Genomic DNA, 19,325 nt, shown 5'->3' with positions numbered 1-19,325 from the left:
TAATCAAAAATATTGTAATTAAATGTTTTTGATCAACATTTTTTCAGATGAGAAGCTTCAAATTTACAAATTACTTACGATATCTAGGTTTGGCAAGGAATGAATTTGAGGGAAGACTAGGTTCTCCTGGTCCAGCTTTGTTATGAGCAATTACTCTGAAAGAATATTCTTTTCCTTCGGTCAGGAAAGGTACGGTTCCTTTGCACACATTACCTGGAACTTCAACAGCATCAGTCCATTTAGTCGATCCTTTCTCTTTCTTCTGAATTGTATAATGTGAAATTGGAACTCCTCCATCAGTTGCAGGCGCGTCCCTTTTGATCGATTAATGAAAGATAGAATCATAAATTAAAAATTTCAGATATAATATTCATAATAATATATGCTTATAATTAAGAAATCATTCGTATTGTCTAATAAAAAATTAAAAACTTGTAAATTTACCATTTAAGATCACAATGATCACCACTCCAATCAGTTGCTTCGGGTTTACCAGGCTGACCAGGAGGTGAGAATGGATCTTTGGCAGTGATTGGTGCAAGTGTTTGCAATGGTTCAGATTCACCCTCCTTATTAACAGCTTTTACTCGGAATGAATAATCTTTTCCTGGAGTTAGTCCGGTAACATCAAATTCAGGTAAAAATGTTTTACCAACTGGGACCCAAGATCCTGTATCAGGATCTAGCTTTTCAACTAAATAGCCATCAAGAGGCATTCCTCCATCGTCTTTAGGTTTATTCCACTTCAATTTACATCCATTTTTGTTAACATCACTAACTTCCAATGGTCCCTCTGGTTTACCAGGTTTACTTACTACAGTAACTTCCACGTCAGCTTCGTCCATACCGTATTGATTTTTAGCAACAATTCGATAAACGGCTGAATCTTTTCTTTCAGCTCGATCACAATTTAATTTAGTATTATATGGCTTATTGGTGATGGTTAAATCAGTAGTTTCTCTCACGGGAGAGTCTTTGATAAACCATTGTACATCTGGCGCTGGTTCACCTTGAACATTAACATCAAAACTAAAAGCTTGACCTGCCTTGATAGACACAGGTTTCAAATTTTTGCGATCAATTCGTGGTGGTAATTTTCTTGGTTTACATGTTACTGGTTTACAAGGTTCACTTGGAGCACCTTGTCCTCCAGCATTCAAGGCACGAACTCTGAACTGATAAGTTTCACCATTTTGTAGGTCCGTCACTTTAACTTCAGTTCCAGGTCCATCAGTTTGTGCAGCTTTCACCCAGCGACTTGAATCAGCGCTCTTCTTTTCAATAATGTATCCTGTTATTGGAGATCCGCCATCTTTCATTGGAGCCGTCCATTTAAGATCAACATGATTTTTATCATAATCAACAACCTTTGGCATTCCAGGTGCGTCAGGAGTATCAAATGGATTCTTGGCGATAATGGATTGATCTGCTTCTAAAGGCTCAGACTCACCCTGAGCGTTTATAGCAGTAACTTTGAATTTATACTCTTGATTTGGCTCCAAGTTAGCAACTTCCATTTCTGGTCCATAAGCTTTACCTGTGTTGAAGTAATTAAAAAGTTAAACCATTGTAATGTTAACTCATCACTTGCTTAATTTTGATGATCTTAAATAGTCATGTTAAAGTTAAAAGCAAAATAATGAGCATCAAAAAATTTAATATTCCCTGATCTTCCAAAAAATTAAATTCTATTAACTTATGGGTTACTTTACTGATATATCAATAAATATATTAATGATTCAATTAACTTTCTTTCTGTCGAAATAAGTGAAATTGAATCTTTCAAACTTACCACATGGAATCCATTTTCCAGTTGCTGGTTCCATTTTGTAAACCTGATAATAGTCTACAGGTGAACCACCATTGTCTTTTGGTTCCTGAAAAATCGTTGAAGATTGCATATTGTGATTATTTTTTATCTCAAACAAATGTGATAGTAAATTCATGAAGCAAAAATAGATATCAGTTGGAGTTAAAAATTGATTTTGAAAACTTACTTTCCACTTGAGCTTGCATCCTTCGGCGTGAATGTCTGAGATTACCAACGGTCCTTCTGGAGCTGTTGGTTTATCCAAAACATTAACTCTAACAGTTGCCTCGTCCTTTCCATTAGGATTTGTAGCAACAATTTTATAAACTCCAGCATCACATCGCTCAGCGACTGGAACTAAGAGTTTTGTGCGGTAAGCTGGACTTTCTATAGAAGCTCGACCTCCAGTTGATAATGGTTTATCATCCAAAAACCATTGAACTTTCGGAGGAGGTTCACCGAATACTTTGACATCAATTTTGAGTGGTTTTCCAGCGTGTAAAGTAATATCTTTGATTGGATCAACACGCGGAGGAACGTTACGAGCTTTAGCTGTAACAGTATCGCTAGCTTCACTTGGCTGACTGGGGCCAGCTTTATTAACAGCACGAACTCTAAACTGATACTCCATTCCTTTGCAAGATGAAGAAAACAATTATCAGTTAATTACCGAAAATCTCATTAAAAATTGTAAATTTATGCAGTTATAACACAATACTAATTAAACCTCAGCCTAAAGTAAGGGCAAATTTAAATCTTCATTGAACTTACCTTCTGTCAGATCTGGAACTCGGGCTTGACATTTATCTCCGATTACTTCGCAAGCCTTTTGCCATTTTGTACTTAATTTATCTTTCTTCTCAATTATGTAAGAAGTAATGGGACTTCCTCCGTCCTTTTCTGGAGCATCCCAGGTCAAGTCAACATGATGTCGATCCCAATCTTTAGCCTGTGGTTTTCCAGGCTTTCCAGGTTCATCGAATGGATTTTTAGCTTCAATTGGCTTCTCAGTTTCAAGTGGATCTGATTCGCCTTCAGGATTAACAGCACGTACTCTAAATTTATACTCTTTACCTGGTGTAAGACCCTTGATATCAGCCTCAGTATCACGAGTTGTGGTTACAGGTACCCATCGACCAGTATCTGTATCCATTTTTTCAACAACGTAATTTGAAAGAGGTAATCCTCCATCATCTTCTGGCTTCTTCCATTTCAATTTACAACCTTCAGCATGTACATCAGATACTTCTAAAGGTCCTTTAGGAGGTGAGGGTTTGCTTATGATGTTAAGATCAACAGTAGCCTCATCGACTCCGTGCTCATTTTTGGCAGTTATAACATAACTACCTGATTGTTCTCGTTTTGTCTTCACAAGCATTAACAATGTATGATAAGGTTCGGTATCAACAGTTACATTGTCGCCTGTCTTTAATGGTGCATCTTTGAATGCCCATGTAATTGTCGGCGCAGGTTCCCCTTTAACATCAACATCAAATTTGATTGGTTGACCAGCCTTAATTGTTGTTGGTTTAAGATTAGTTCTATCAATACGAGGAGCAAGTTTTCTTGGTTTAGCAACGACTGATCGAGATGGTTCACTTGGCTCTCCTGGACCAGCTTTATTGACAGCTACAACTCTAAATTCATATTCGGTTCCTTTTCGAGAAAAAAGAAAATAATTATTAATTAATTATTTCAGGATTTTAATGAAGATTCACTGCTTTTCTTAGAAGCTTCTTTGGTGATTGTGGCATGAACCCTAACTATGATTTTTCTAGCTGCTCTTTGATCGAGCGTTCATTTTTGAGCAATTATTTTGGGATCTTTTTACTCTCACAACTTAAATGAAAAAATTCAATTACTACAATCTTATAAGCATTGCAGAGCTGGATATTAATACCGAGAAATATTCAAATGTAAAGATAGACAAAAAATGTTTGAGTAATTAGATGGCCTCAAGTCCATAATAACGTCTTAAACTTCAACATAATTACCTTCTTCTAAATCAGGACAAGTTCCACTTGTAACATTTCCGACGATTTCGCGTCCTTTTTCCCATTTACGAGTTCCCTTTTTCTTCTTTTCGATAATATATCCTGTAATAGGACTTCCTCCATCTGAAGCTGGAGCAGACCATTTTAGGTCGACATGATCCACATCCCAATCAGTTGGTTCGGGACGACCAGGAGCTCCTGGTTCATCGAATGGGTTCTTGGCAATAACTGGTCTTGATGGAAGACTTGGATCACCAGGACCTGCTTTATTGACTGCAATAACACGGAATTCATATTCTTTGCCCTCTTTTAGGTTAGGAACATGAGCTTTGGTAATGTCACTTGGAATTTCAAGGGCCTTTTCCCACGATCCTCCTGAAAAAAGAAGATATTAATGCTAGTTATTTTTCAAAATTTTACCAACGTTTACACGAAAACGCATAAAGATTGATAAAGTGTATTTAAGAATCCAAATATTATATCCGAATGAGAGTTATTCTTCTAAAATTTATTAATAGTTAAAATGAAGTTCAGACGAAATAAAAGCAACGTCATCGTTCATTAAAATTAATTTTAAAAACTCTTAATAAAGAAATTTGAACCTAATCTTTTACAATCAGATCGAATGATGAAAAATATTTACCCTTTTCTTTCTTTTCCACTATGTAACTGGTAATTGGGGCACCATTGTCTCTTTCAGGAGCGTCCCATTTCAAATCAACTGATTGTGGTGAGAATGCTGTAACTTGTGGTGTTCCAGACTGACCAGGAGGTGAGAATGGATCTTTGGCAGTGATTGGTGCAAGTGTTTGCAATGGTTCAGATTCACCCTCCTTATTAACAGCTTTTACTCGGAATGAATAGTCTTTTCCTGGAGTTAGTCCGGTAACATCAAATTCAGGTAAAAATGTTTTACCAACTGGGACCCAAGATCCTGTATCAGGATCCAACTTTTCAACTAAATAGCCATCAAGAGGCATTCCTCCATCGTCTTTAGGTTTATTCCACTTCAATTTACATCCATTTTTGTTAACATCACTAACTTCCAATGGTCCCTCTGGTTTACCAGGTTTACTTACTACAGTAACTTCGACGTCAGCTTCGTCCATACCGTATTGATTTTTGGCAACAATTCGATAAACGGCTGAATCTTTTCTTTCAGCTCGATCACAATTTAATTTAGTATTATATGGCTTATTGGTGATGGTTAAATCAGTAGTTTCTCTCACAGGAGAGTCTTTGATAAACCATTGTACATCTGGCGCTGGTTCACCTTGAACATTAACATCAAAACTAAAAGGTTCACCAACTTTTATGTCGATAGGTCGTAAGTTTCGTCGATCAATGCGAGGAGGCAGTTTACTTGGTTTGCAAGTCACTGGTTTCGTTGGTTCGCTTGGTTCACTTTGACCACCAGCATTCAAAGCTCGTACTCTGAATTGATATGTTTCACCGTTTTCAAGATCAGGAACACGAACTTCGGTCATAGGTCCGTCGGTTTGAATAGCCTTTACCCACTTTGTTCCATCAGCGCTCTTCTTTTCAACGATGTAGCCTGTTATTGGAGCTCCTCCATCTTTAGTTGGACTGTCCCATTTCAAGTCTACATGATGTCGATCAACTCCAGTAACAACTGGTCTTCCAGGAGTACCAGGAGCTTCAAATGGATTTTTGGCTAAAATTGCTTGTTCCGCTTCAAGTGGAGCCGATTCACCTTCAGCGTTAATTGCAGAGACTCTGAATTTATATTCTTTACCAGGCTCAAGGTTTGCCACTTCAAATTGTGGTTCATAAGATCGTCCACATGGCACCCATCGTCCAGTTGCAGTGTCCATCTTCTCGATTGCATAGCATTCGATTGGAACTCCTCCATCATCTTTAGGCTTCTTCCATTTTAGTTTACAGCCTGTAGAATTCAAAAAGAAATGGAAGGAAAGGAAATGAATTGAATGTTATTGATGCAATATAAATTCAGTCAAGTTCCTTGTTAATTATAATTATAAAAATAAAGAAAAATTAATTATAAAAAATTATTAATAAATAAAAACAGGAATAATTATAAATCTAAAAATAATTATTCTGAGTTTGATTCTACTTTGAAAATTGGCTGGTCAAGAGGTTGATATGAAATTAAAAAACTATTCTAATATAATTTTTACAGTTTTAATATTGGACAATTGAATACGCTAAGAAATTCTAACAAGAAACTTTTCATACAATCATAACATTCTTCAACAGTCTTCAATGAAATTTTCATGAATATTGAGAGCAAGAACATTCCTCTCCAAAATACTGCATCGAAGTTCGCTAATAGATTTTAAAATAACGAAAAAATGTTTGAGATTAAGATTTTATGCTAAAATCTTTCTGTTTGCTGAATCGCTCAAATTAAATTGCCTATTTAGAAAGAAAAACATTTTTATAGAATAGAAAGAAATCGGTTTTAAAAATAGTATTTCAAGTCAGAATTGACTGCTTGGGACGAATTATGTTCAAGGTCATTCGAAAAAGCGAAAAATTCTGACCAAGTGCACAAAAAGTTAGAAACATGAAATTTAGAAAGATTTTAAGATGAATGCAATTTAAACGTGTTTGAAACCGATTCTGAAAAACGGTTGATTGTAATTAAATAACTAATAAAGTATATTATTTTGAGTATTCACCTTCAGCATGTACATCAGAAATATCCAGAGGACCTTCAGGAGCTGATGGTTTATCAAGAACAGTTACATTGACCTCAACTTCATCAACTCCGTTAACGTTTTCAGCTTTTATTTTTAAAACGCCAGTATCTTTTCGTTCAGCTGATGGAATAACAAATTTACTTCGATTGGGCTCATTATCAATGGTACAATGATCACTTCCAGTCAAAGGTTGATCATTCTGGGTCCAAGTAACTTTTGGTGTGGGTTCTCCTTGGACTTTGACGTCAAATTTGATACTTTGTCCAGCATGTATTGTGACATCTCGTAGATTAGTTCGATCAATACGAGGTGCTAAATTTCGTGGTTTAGCTGTAACAGAGTCACTAGCTTCACTAGGTTGACTTGGACCTGCTTTATTTACAGCTTTGATTCTGAATTTGTACTGCATTCCTTCAATCAGGTCAGTTACATGAGCTTCAGTTTCATTTCCAGGGACTTCGGCTGCCTTGACCCATTTATTACTGTATTTATCTTGCTTCTCGATAATGTAGCCAGTAATGGGACTTCCTCCATCTGAGGCTGGTGCATCCCATGTTAAGTCTACAAAGTTTTTGTCCCAATTTGTGGCTTTGGGTTTGCCTGGTTTATCAGGTTCATCGAATGGATTCTTGGCCAAAGTTGACTTTTCAGTTTCTAATGGCTCAGATTCACCTTCAGCATTCAAAGCTTTAACCCTGAATTTGTATTCTTTACCAGGAATAAGTCCAGTTATTTCAGCCTCAGGATCTCTTGTAGTCGTAACTGGTACCCATCTGCCGCTCTCTAAATCAAGTTTTTCGACAACATAGCCTGTTACTGGCTCGCCTCCGTCATCTTCAGGTTTGTCCCATTTCAGTTTACAACCTTCAGCATGAACATCAGACACGGCAAGAGGACCTTTTGGTTTACTTGGTTTACTAAGAACCTTGACTTCTACTTCTGCTTCATCAACACCGTGTTCGTTCTTAGCAGTAATTTTATAAACTCCATTTTGAGCACGCTTAGTCTTCGTCAACATTAATAATGTATGATAAGGTTCAGTTTCAATACTGACATTCTCTCCAGCTTGTAATGGTTCACCCTTAAATGTCCAAGTAATGGTTGGTGCTGGTTCTCCTTTAACGTCAACATCAAATTTAACTGGTTGACCAGCTTTAATTGTTGTTGGTTTAAGATTGGTTCGATCAATACGAGGCTTAAGTTTTCTTGGCTTTGCAATGATGGGTCTTGATGGGTCACTGGGCTCTCCTGGACCAGCTTTGTTAACAGCCAAAACTCTAAATTCATATTCAGTACCTTTGAAGTTGAGAAAAAAGAAACAATTATCATTTATGAGAAAATGTTGAATAAAATGAATAATTTTGCCATAATACTGGGTCATAACGATAGATAAATGAATAAGTAGTTCATTTAAGGAATAGAAATTAATTTACCTTCTTCTAAATCTGGTACAGTTCCATTGGTAACGTTACCGTGTATCTCTCGTCCTTTTTCCCATTTTCGACCGCCCTTCTTTCTCTTTTCGATAATATAGCCTGTAATGGGACTTCCACCATCTGAAGCTGGTGCAGACCAGGTAAGATCTACATGATCAACATCCCAATCAGTTGGCTCGGGTCTTCCTGGTTTGTTAGGTTCATCGAAAGGATTTTTAGCTAAAATGCTTTGATCAGTCTCAAGTTCATCAGAGTCTCCTTCTTTATTTACAGCTCGAACTCTGAATTTATAGTTTCGTCCAGGTGTCTAAATAAGCATAAAAATGTTATCAATAATTGATTCATGTTAATTATTTCATTATTAATTTCCAGGTACAGTGAATTTTAAGAAATTTTTAGCAATTAATGTAGCTTCAAACTTACCAAATTTGTAACTTCGAAATATGGTTCGGATGATTTACCAGCCGGTACCCAACGACCTGTTTCTTCGTCGAGTTTCTCAATTTCATAGCATTCAATTGGACACCCTCCATCGTCATCTGGTGGTTTCCATGCTAGTTTACAGCCCTCAGCATGAACATCTGACACAGTCAAGGGACCTTTAGGTGTCGATGGTTTTCCTAAAACTGTAATAACAACTTCAGCTTCATCAGAACCAACCTCATTTGTCGCTGTCAATTTGTATGTGCCAGTCTCTTTTCGAGTTGCTCTTAATAAACAGAACTTAGTGTTGTAATCGATGTTATCGATTTGGTAAATTTGGCCATTTTCAAGCTCTTTATCTTCATGTTTCCAGATTGTCTTTGGAGCAGGCTCTCCAATGACATTAACATCAAACTGTACCATTTGACCAACTTTGACCGTAACACTTTTCAAATTGGTTCGATCAATTTTGGGTTTCAAGAACCTGGGTTTCATCAAGAACTGTCCAGTTGACTCAGAAGGTGCACCTGGTCCAGCCTTATTGATTGCTTTTATTCGGAATTCAAATTTGTCACCTGAGTAGTTTGGCAGAAAAGATTATGATTATAAATGCGTTGACAATTTAATAATTTTTAATTTAGTGATATTAGTGGTACTAGATACTCATAAATTTAATAGTGTTATTGAATTTGTAATTATTTTGCAATATATTTACCTGGCGTCAAGTCGTTAACTCGGCCTTGACATTGAGGTCCAGAAGTTTCAGCACATGTAACCCAGTCAGGAGAGTATTTGCTTTTCTTTTCAATTAAATATCCTGTAATTGGTGCTCCATTATCTCGAAGTGGAGGCTCCCATTTCAACACAACGAATGTCGAATCGTAATCGTCAATTTTAGGTAATCCTGGTGGTCCTGGTGGATCAAATGGATTCTTGGCTAAGGTTGAACGATCAGTTTCCAAAGGTTCAGAAGCTCCTTCAGCATTGTTAGCCTTTATACGGAAATTGTAACGCTTGTTTGGTTCCAAACCAGCAAGAGCAAATTCAGTTTTATCTCCAGGAACTTTTCCAACAGGCACCCAGCGTCCAGTTGCTGTATCTTGCTTTTCAATTGTGTAGCTTTCGAGCGGCACCCCTCCATCGTCTTTTGGAGGATTCCTTTTTTATTGAGTAAACAAAAGTAAAGACTCGTCAGTAAGAAGATAATAAGAGATTTATGTGTTCAATATTATTAGTACATCTAAACTTCAAGACTAACTCAATTTTCTGATAAATTTGGATTTTCCAACGCGTTAGAAATGTTCGCCTAACTGTGAATTAGAGACTAACAAATTGTAAGTTTATCTCGATAGACTTACCATTGGAGTGTGCAACCTTCAGCATGGACATCAGTCACTTCTAGAGGTCCTTCGGGTTTACCAGGACGATCAAGTACGATAATTTCAACCTCTGCTTCATCTTTTCCAGATGAGTTTTCAGCAAGTATCTTGTATTTGCCAGATTGTGGTCGGGACATATTTTTCATTTGAATATGAGTCTCATAATCTTTATTTTCAATTTTGATATCACCTGTTTCTTCAAGAGGTTTGCCAGCAAAACTCCAGCTAATAGTTGGAGGAGGCTCTCCAATCACCTCAACATCTAAACGCGCCATGTTACCAGCTTTTACAGTAATGGGTTGTAAATTGTCACGGTTGATTTTTGGAGCAAGATATCGGTGTTTAACTAAGTGAGGTTTCGTTGGTTCACTGGGTTCACCAGGACCTGCCTTGTTCACAGCTATTAGAAAACGATAAATTTTCATTAGTAATGTTCGAGTTAAATAAATTTGTAAATAAAGATGAATTAAAGCTTGCGAATATTTTTTTTTCATAATTTATAATTATTTTGACATAATCTCATCCAATAAAACCACTGCAATCAGCATGAACTTACCTTTAACACGGAACTGATATTCTGCTTTTTCTTTTAAACCTTCAACTTTTGCCTTGCAACTATCTCCCGAAACTTCAGCACATGGTTCCCATGAACTACCGAATTTTTCCTTCTTTTCAACAATATAAGCTGTAATTGGAGCACCGCCATCGTTTGCTGGTCGTTTCCATGCAAGCGAAACACTTTTCTCATCCCAATCAGGAATTGTCAAGTCAGTTGGTGCTCCTGGTTCATCATATGGATTTTTAGCTACAGTTGGCTCATCACTGACCAAAGGTTCTGATTCACCTTCAGCATTTTTGGCCTTTATTCTGAATTGATAACGTTTGCCCGGTGTTAATCCGGTTACTTCAAATGAAGTATCATCTGTACGTCCGATAGGAACCCAATTTCCTGATGCCAAATCTAGCTTCTCGATAATATAGCTTTGGATAGGTTTTCCACCATCGTCTTCTGGTTTTTCCCATTTAAGTTTACATCCTTTAGCATGAACATTATCAACTTTAAGAGGACCTTTAGGTCTGCTTGGAGCTGCTAACACAACTATTTCAACTTCAGCTTCATCTTTACCATGTTCATTGGTTGCAACAATTTTATATCTGCCAGAATGTTTTCTTTGACCATCAGTTATGTTGAATTTGGTGTTGTAATCAACGTTAATGATATCATAATGATCGTCATTTTTGATTTCATTGTCTTTAAGGAACCATTTAACAGTTGGAGGAGGCTCTCCCGAGATGTTAACATCAAGTTTGACTGATTTTCCCTTTTTAATTGTAATTGTCTCTAAATTGGTTCGGTCGATTCGAGGCTTTAATTTCCTATGTTTTACAATATGATTTCCAGTTGGATCACTAGGCTCACTAGGACCAGCTTTGTTAACAGCAATAACTCTGAATTGGTATTCAGACCGTTCAGTTAAGTCTTCAACTTTTGCTTCACATGTTTCACCAGGAACTTCACATGCTTTTTCCCAAATCAACTGGAATTTTTCTTTCTTCTCGACAACATAACGTGTAATTTTAGCTCCACCATCGCTTTTTGGAGGCTTCCATTTAAGGTCAACGGACTTATTATCATAGTCCACAATTTCAGGAGTACCTGGTTTGTCTGGTTCGTCATATGGATTTTTGGCAATAATTGATGACAAAGTTTCAAGTGGTTCAGAGTCACCTTCATCATTTTGAGCAACAACTCGGAATAAATACTCTTTGTTTGGAATAAGTCCAGTTACTTCGAATTCTGGTTTATCTGTTTTTCCACATCTTGTCCAGCGACCCGATTCTTTATCAAATTTCTCTACTTCATAACCTTTGATTGGACATCCACCATCGTCCTTTGGTTTTTTCCATTTCAACTTGCACCCTTCTTTGTGGATATCAGTTACTTCAAGTGGGCCTTCAGGTTTGGCTGGCTTGGAAAGTACTTTAATCTCGACTGTTACAGAATCAGTTCCAGATGCATTGGAAGCCGTGACTGTGTACAGACCTGAGTGTGAGCGTTTTGCTTTGTGTAGGTTAAAGTCTGTTTGGTAATCTTTGTTGACTATCTTGAAATGATCATCGTCGGCCAACTTTTGTTTAGCCTCACCAAAGGTCCAAACAACAGTTGGCGGAGGTTCTCCGGTTATATCAACCAAAAATTTGACAGATCGTCCAGCTTTGATAGTAATACTTTTAAGATTAGTTCGGTCAATTTTTGGTTTCAAGTTTCTGTGTTTCACAATATGAGGATCAGTTGCATCACTTGGCTCACTTGGTCCAGCCTTGTTAACAGCTCGAACCCTGAATTGAACAGTGTTTCCTTTACATAAAAAGACATTAAAAAGTTAGTGAATCATATTCATATTTGATTGGTCTATGTTCTAATTTAAATAATTCAATTGAAAAACTTATAAATTTACCTTCTTTTAAGCCAGTGATAGAAGCCTCATTCTTGGCATCCGGTGTAACCAAGACTTCAGTCCAATCAGAGCTGAATTTGTCTTTCATCTCGACTACATAATGAGTGATTGGCCGACCGCCATCCTTTTCAGGAACAGCCCATTTCAAGTCACATTTGGTGTTATCGTAATCAACAATCTCTGGTTTACCAGGCTTGGATGGTTCATCATAGGGATTTTTAGCGACGACAGGTTCAGTTGTTTCTAATGGATCTGATAAACCTTCTTTATTTATAGCTTTAACTCTAAACTTGTACTTTTTATTTTTAGTCAATCCTTCGACTTTGAAGCTGTCATCATTAGGGCCAACTTCACCACATTGGATCCATTTGCCAGAATCCATATCTGCAGATAGCAAGAGAAATTAATTGAGTAAAATGAATATCTAAATAGTTAAAAATTCAAATTTACAGATTTGTGAATTAAGAATCAAAACGTAAACGCGTTTTGTATGACAGTATAAAAAACTGTTAGTATTTCAGTTTCACTACCAAACTTACCCATCTTTTCAATTACGTATCCTTTCAGATCAGTTCCACCATTATCTCGAGGCTTTCGCCATTTAACGGTTATATGTTCAGCTCGAACCTCTTCTAAAATAAGTGGACCTTCTGGTGGTGTTGGTTTGTCCAGCACAACAACATCGGCCTCAGACACAAAAGAGCCAGATGAGTTAGTCAATGTCAATCTATATTTACCACTATCTGCTCGAACAGCGTTTTTATTTTGAAAGACAGAGCTCTTGGCTGTATTTTCAATGGATATTTTACTACCAGCAAAAAGTTGATCATTATTCAACTCCCATTTAACTTCTGGAGGTGGTTCACCGAAAAATTGAATATCATATTTGATAACAGCACCTTTTTTGACGACCAGGTTTTTCAAACCATCTCCTAATAAGTAAGGTTTAACAAACCTTGCCTTAACAATATGAGGTTTGGTAGGATCTGAAGGTTCACTTGGACCGGCTTTGTTAACAGCGATCACTCTGAACTGATATTGCATGTTTTCCTTTAGATTTTGTACTTTACAAGAAGTCTTATTTCCTGGCACTTTCGGTCCAACTGACCATTCTGGAGAAAATTTATCCTTAAATTCGATGATATATTCGGTAATAGGACTTCCACCGTCCTTTTCTGGAGCAGCCCACTTTAGGTCTGAAAAAAACGAAATCAAAAGTTAATTATTCTCTCAAATTATACTTTCTATTGACAGATGTTAAGAAATCGTTTAAATCATACTTACCAACATGATTTTTGTCCCAATCAGTAACTTCTGGTGGTTTAGGCTTTGATGGCTCATCATAAGGATCTTTGGCAATTATATCTTTAACACAACTTAGAGGTTCGGAACTTCCCTTCTTGTTCACAGCACGAACTCTAAAACGATACTCCTTCTTGTATTCAAGATCTTTAACATCAAATTTACAATCTTCAGTTGTTCCTATTTCAATCCATCCTCCTCGTGAACTAACAGCTTGTCTTTCAATTGAATAATGTTTGAGAGGAATACCTCCTGTATCTTTTGTCGGTTTCCAGGCTAACTTACAACGGTCTCGGAAAAGATCTAATATTTCTAAGGGACCTTCTGGTGGCGCAGGTACACTAACAAAATTGATTTTCAAGTCTTTCTTAGCTTCACCTTCAGCATTACTCAAGGTGAATCCATATGTATCTGAATTGTCACGTCCAGTTTTACGGAAAGTCAAAATGACTTTGTCCTGTCTGACAACAACCTCAACATCCTTCGATGATACGGTTTTACCATTTCGGGTTAACTTAGCGACTACATCTGAAGTCCTTGTTCCCAGAACTATAGAGAGAGAAAAAAACAATGAATTAATCTCGTTCGATATTAAGAACAAATTTGTCAAACGTAAATTCAAAACAATTACCATAATAGGGAATTTCAATTATGAGCGGTTTATTTACATCAGATTGGAAGTCTGTTTGGTCCAACTTAATAAGTGGAGGTCGTTCAGCTGTAATAGTTAAAAAAATCAGAAAATAAATAAATATTCACTTTAAAAACGCTTACAAGTATAAAATAAAATTTAAAATGAAAATTGCAATCTTAAGATTTGTTAAATACCTTCATCAACTGTTAAGCGACACTTTGTTTTTATATTTGGTGTAGCTGCCATGTATTCACCAGCATCTTCAAGTTTGACATTATCAATGGTTAAAGTGTACTTATCCTCATGATATTTGATGTGAATCCTGTCATATGGTGTAACCTCTTGTCCATCTTTGTACCATTTCAATGGAGCTCGAGTATCGGTCATTTCAACCTCAAAGACAACCTGCTTCTTCTCAATTGTATGAATATCTTCAAGCTTCTTCTTGAAACGATTAGCAGGTTCAACAAGAACCTCACTTTCCGTTTCATCGCCTTTTGTTTTAGCCAAATATTTTCCCTCATCAGTTATTTTACACTTTTTGATAATACATCGACGTTTACGTCCTTCAGCAATTATATCAATCCTTTTATCTTTTTTAATCTCTTCTCCCTGGAAATACCATGTAACTGGAGCTTCCCAATCGTCAACTTCACATTCCAAGGTAATAGTTTCACCTTCATTGACTCTCATACTTCTCAAAACTCGCATAAATTTGAACGCTTGTTCAGCAATAGTTAATTTGGTACTTGTAAACTCTTCTGAATTTATCCTACAAGTATATTCAGCTGCATCATCCATGGTACAATTTTGAATCTTCAAGAACTTTTTACCAAGTCCATCTTGTTCAATGATAAATTTGTCGCTGTTTTCCAATTTCTTGTCCCCTTTGTACCATTTAACAGGTGCTTTCGGTGAATTACAGGCACATTCAAGAACACATTCTCGATCAGTGTATCCTTTACTTTGAGGTGGCAATTTTTTCACAAATTTATACACTGGATCCGGTGGTTCCACGTCCAGGTATGCTTCGGTTGTAGCATCTAAACATTTACAAATGTATTTTCCTTCATCTTCAACAATTGGATTGATTATCTCTAAAACATGGAGATCACCTTGACTAACCATGTGATTTTTACGTCCCATGAACAGTTCTTGCTTATTCTTGAACCATTTAGCTTTGATTCCAACTTTACTGAAAACACATTCAAAGCGAATCTTTTTGTCTCGTCCTTCTTTACATTTTTGATTTTGTAAAGGTTTGGTAAATATTTCTGGTTTCTGTTAACAATTGGAAAAAAAGAAATTCATTAGAATCAGTAAAATCAGTGCAAATACACAACACAAAACACCAAGTAACATCGAGTAATACAACATCAAAATATCATCAAAATTATCAAGAATATAAATTTACCGAAAAAAACAAGCAAACACAAAATACATAATTGTGTATATTATTTACTAATAAGGTAAAAAAATAACAACCAATCTTTTGACAAATAGCAGACAAGAAGCAACGCTGAAGCAAAATAAAACAACAGCAAAAGCAGTGATAATACCGATAGCGATTAAATTAGCAATTTGACAACATCGAGAATGAAAATGTTTGTAAATACAATCAAGTGAAATATGCAGCCGCAACAGTAGCATATGACATTGACCACTGAACAATAATTAAAGCAATGACTTTCATAATTGAATTTTTGCCTGTCAATGCTTGTTCATATCCACATCATTTTAGTGGACAATCATTTATCCAAACCTCGCGTTTTCTACTTGGCGGGTGTAAAACTGGCCAATCTGGTATTATCTCTGCAAGTGATGGTCGACGGCTTCCTCTTGGACTGGTTACATCGGTCTTAACATAAGGGAAATATTTGGCATTATTATTATAATAATTGACAACAAGTAGTGATCCCAAAAAACGGAATCAGATAAGTTGGCATTTTCCTTGTTCAACTGTTATTGAACCAATTTATGATAATTTGAATTATAAACGCAATGGACATGAATAACAGTTATGAATGAATACACATAAAAACATTGTTGATAGTATTTGATGATGACATTAATGTAAATAAATTTTCAACATTAAATTTCCTTGAAAAGTAAAGGTTGTTCAACAAATAAACATATAACATTTATTTTAAAATTAGTAGATACATTTGTAATTAAGTTTTCAAAGGATGACTTATTCATAATCATTTGGCCATATTCGTGTGTTTTTATATCATTATCATGAACTTTATGGCAACTGTTTGATGTTTTGATTGTTAATGTTTATGTTAACACCATAAAGCTATGAAAATGACTTGAAAACTTAATTTTAAATTGCTTGAAAGGAATGATGAAAAAGACTATTGCATGGAAAATGTAATAACATTGTTGAGCTGATCAAAATAATCTGTGAAAATGATTTCTAACTCTTTTTCTTTACCCGATTCTTAATTATTAGTCCCGGATGAACTGAACTTTTCTTACAAACTCTTTGATGTTCATTGAATGGTGAAATTATCGAAATAATAATAAATTCATCCTTACCTTTATTTCCTTGAGAGATGCTCTTCTTTCATCTTCAACGGCTTTCAAGTTACCCCAATCAGGATCGTCTGATTGTTTCTTCCACTGTTGGCGTTTACCTCTCTTCAACATGGCACGGAAATCCATACCTTCTTCACCACCAATGAATAGACCAATTTCAGCACTGCACTCGCCATGAACATTGTAAGCAACAATGGTATATCGCCCTTCATCAGCAGATTTAGACTTTTTAATACAAAAGTAAACGGTATTTGTTGAGCCATCGGTAACAATGGAATATCTTCCTCCTTCGTAAATTTCTTGACCATCTTTGTACAGTCTAAATTGTGGCACTGGATCACCTTCAACGTCAAACTGAATGAAGGCTGTTTTACCTTCAGTTCCTTGTTGATTTTCACCATAGTTTAAAATCTTGGGCTCTTTTCCTTTGGGTTGAAGAGCTGTAGAGGGTTTATCAGTTGGATCAAATTCAGAAGCAGAAGGTCGCCTTGAATCACTTGCGCGACGATTTGGTGAAGTCCTTAAACTTTGAACATCACCAACATCTATAAACGATCCTCGACGCACTTGATTTCCTTGAGCATCAATAAAAGAACCTCGACGTCCTCCAGGTTTTGGTTCAGGTTCTGGAGTTGGTTCTTTAACTACTGGGATGGACGCTTTCTTTTTAAGCGGTGGTCCTCCTTGAGAATCTTGTGAATCCTTTCGAGCAGGTAATGGAGACTTTTCTTTCTCCACTTGAATATCAGGGATTGAACTTTGCTTTTCAATCTGTTTTTTGGCCGGCTTTTCTTCTACAGGCTTTTCAGGTTCAAGTTTTTGCTTCTTTTCAGGTTGAGTTTCTTCAGGTTTTGCCTTTTCCTTTTTAGTTGGTTCACGTTTGGGCACAGTCACTGTGAATACAATAAAAGAGAGAACACAGAGTCCACATTAGTTAAAATAACTTGTAGACAATTGAAGACTCAAATGACAGTTACTTACTTTTTACAGTCAACTCGGCTGCTGATTCAACCTCGCCGCCAGAGTTTGCTACTTTGACTAAATACTCTCCACTATCTTCGAATTGAGCGCTCACTAGTTTCAATGAAGACGAAGATTCGGTGGATGAAATCATGTATTTACTTGAATTGGAAATCTGTTTTTTATTGTAAAACCATGTAATGGATACTTTTTCCTTGGATGTGAATGTGCATTTGAATTCAATTTCACTTCCTTCATTTATTGTCTATAAAAGAAGAAATTAAAAATTGAAATTAACTTCCATCGACTCAAGAATTGGATTTAGACTTACTCGTGATTTAATTTGAGAGATAAACATGGGCTTTGCCACTTTAACTCCAGGTTTTGGTTTGACCTCTTTATTTTCCTTATTTTCCTTGTTTTCTTTGTTTTCGTCAAGCTTAGGTTTCTTGGCAGGCTCTTCATCTTTACTTTCAGCCATGTCTACGAAAAAGACAACATTAATACATTAAAGTTAACTAAAGGTCAAAATCAACAATTTTTTAAAACATACCATCAACATCAACTGTAACTGCTTGAGAAGTGCATTCTCCTTTCTCGTTTTTAGCAACAACTTTGTAAACTCCCTTGTCCAGTTTTTCAGCCCTATCTATCTCTAAGGCCACAGCGTATTCACCTTTGGATACTTCTTTAACTCGAACAACATGACGAGAATCTTCTCGAACAATGGTTGATTCTTTCATCCATTGTACTTTGGGTGCTGCACCAGAAGCAATTCGTACTTCAATAACAACTTTCCTCTCCTTGGTTTGTTTGATAACCTTAGGTTTCTCTTTGATTACAGGAGCAACTAAATAAAAATTATAAGAATCATTGTTAGACATTTGATTTAAAAAAACAAATTTCATTCAATAATCAACTTACGTTCAATGTTGAGCTTTAGATTAGCATTACTTTCACCAGCTGGATTACGTACATTACATTTATATTGACCAGCATCAGTTAATTCTGGATCTCTTAACTCTAATCTTATAGTATAAACATCAGTTGATTCCTCTTTAACAATTAACTTAATTCTAGATGTTTCACGAACAATTTGACCATCATTGTACCAAACAATGTCAGGTTTAGGTTTTGAACGAACTTTACATTCCATTATAATCAATTTGCCATTATTTTCGGGAATGATTCTAGGTTTTTCAACGAAAGTTGGAGGTTCACCGGCCTTTTGAATATCACCTCCTTCAATATTAAGATTAAGGTTAGCATTGATATCACCATGATTATTTTTAATATTGCATTTATAAACGCCACCATCATCTTTAGCTGGATCCTATCGATGGAAAATTGAGAAAAAAATATTGATGAAAATTTCAAGCAACAAATAAAAATACAAAATCAGGTAAAAGGTAAGAAATAATAAAATTAATGTTTATCAATTTGTTTGTAAGCCAAAGGAAGGATGAACTTGTCAAGGAGATTGGGTTAAATGTGGATAATGTAGAGCGAAAGTTTATCAATGTTTCCTGAGCAATTAAATGAACAATAAAGAAACAAGTTGTTTTCATTTTTACTTTGAAACGCTTAGCTGTTCTATTTTCTGCTTCCATGCATTTCTTGTCTCTCAATAAAATGCTTTGAGGAAACAAGTTACATTTAAAAATCAAGTTAATATATTTAATATAGAAAGGTTTGAAATATCT

General features: G+C 35.9%; 1 protein-coding gene across 2 annotated transcripts in view; it reads right to left on the bottom strand.

Annotated features, from left to right (window-relative positions):
* Positions 1-19,325, bottom strand: part of bt (projectin protein bent) — a 38,051-nt gene that overhangs the window by 9,254 nt on the left and 9,472 nt on the right. For both annotated transcript variants that reach the window (XM_015927016.3, XM_015927026.3), the window contains 23 exons: positions 18,547-18,955; positions 18,176-18,472; positions 17,954-18,105; positions 17,644-17,887; positions 16,663-17,555; positions 14,316-15,402; positions 14,119-14,205; positions 13,470-14,036; positions 12,725-13,381; positions 12,186-12,569; positions 10,283-12,085; positions 9,706-10,126; positions 9,063-9,505; positions 8,348-8,922; positions 7,922-8,231; positions 6,468-7,784; positions 4,448-5,710; positions 3,805-4,179; positions 2,582-3,466; positions 1,998-2,443; positions 1,793-1,877; positions 445-1,537; positions 79-314 (listed from right to left, as the gene is read on the bottom strand). In XM_015927016.3, the coding sequence (XP_015782502.2) occupies positions 79-314; positions 445-1,537; positions 1,793-1,877; positions 1,998-2,443; positions 2,582-3,466; positions 3,805-4,179; positions 4,448-5,710; positions 6,468-7,784; positions 7,922-8,231; positions 8,348-8,922; positions 9,063-9,505; positions 9,706-10,126; positions 10,283-12,085; positions 12,186-12,569; positions 12,725-13,381; positions 13,470-14,036; positions 14,119-14,205; positions 14,316-15,402; positions 16,663-17,555; positions 17,644-17,887; positions 17,954-18,105; positions 18,176-18,472; positions 18,547-18,955 (14,029 nt within the window). The remainder of the gene's footprint in view (positions 1-78; positions 315-444; positions 1,538-1,792; positions 1,878-1,997; positions 2,444-2,581; positions 3,467-3,804; positions 4,180-4,447; positions 5,711-6,467; positions 7,785-7,921; positions 8,232-8,347; positions 8,923-9,062; positions 9,506-9,705; positions 10,127-10,282; positions 12,086-12,185; positions 12,570-12,724; positions 13,382-13,469; positions 14,037-14,118; positions 14,206-14,315; positions 15,403-16,662; positions 17,556-17,643; positions 17,888-17,953; positions 18,106-18,175; positions 18,473-18,546; positions 18,956-19,325) is intronic.

Source organism: Tetranychus urticae, chromosome 2, assembly GCF_039701765.1.
Source record: "Tetranychus urticae isolate SD_2017Ah chromosome 2, NJAU_TeUrti_SD_1.0, whole genome shotgun sequence".
NCBI classification, from domain to species: Eukaryota; Metazoa; Arthropoda; class Arachnida; order Trombidiformes; family Tetranychidae; genus Tetranychus; species Tetranychus urticae.
Note: the sequence above shows the minus strand (reverse complement) of the source record. Positions and strands in the feature narration are given on the sequence as shown.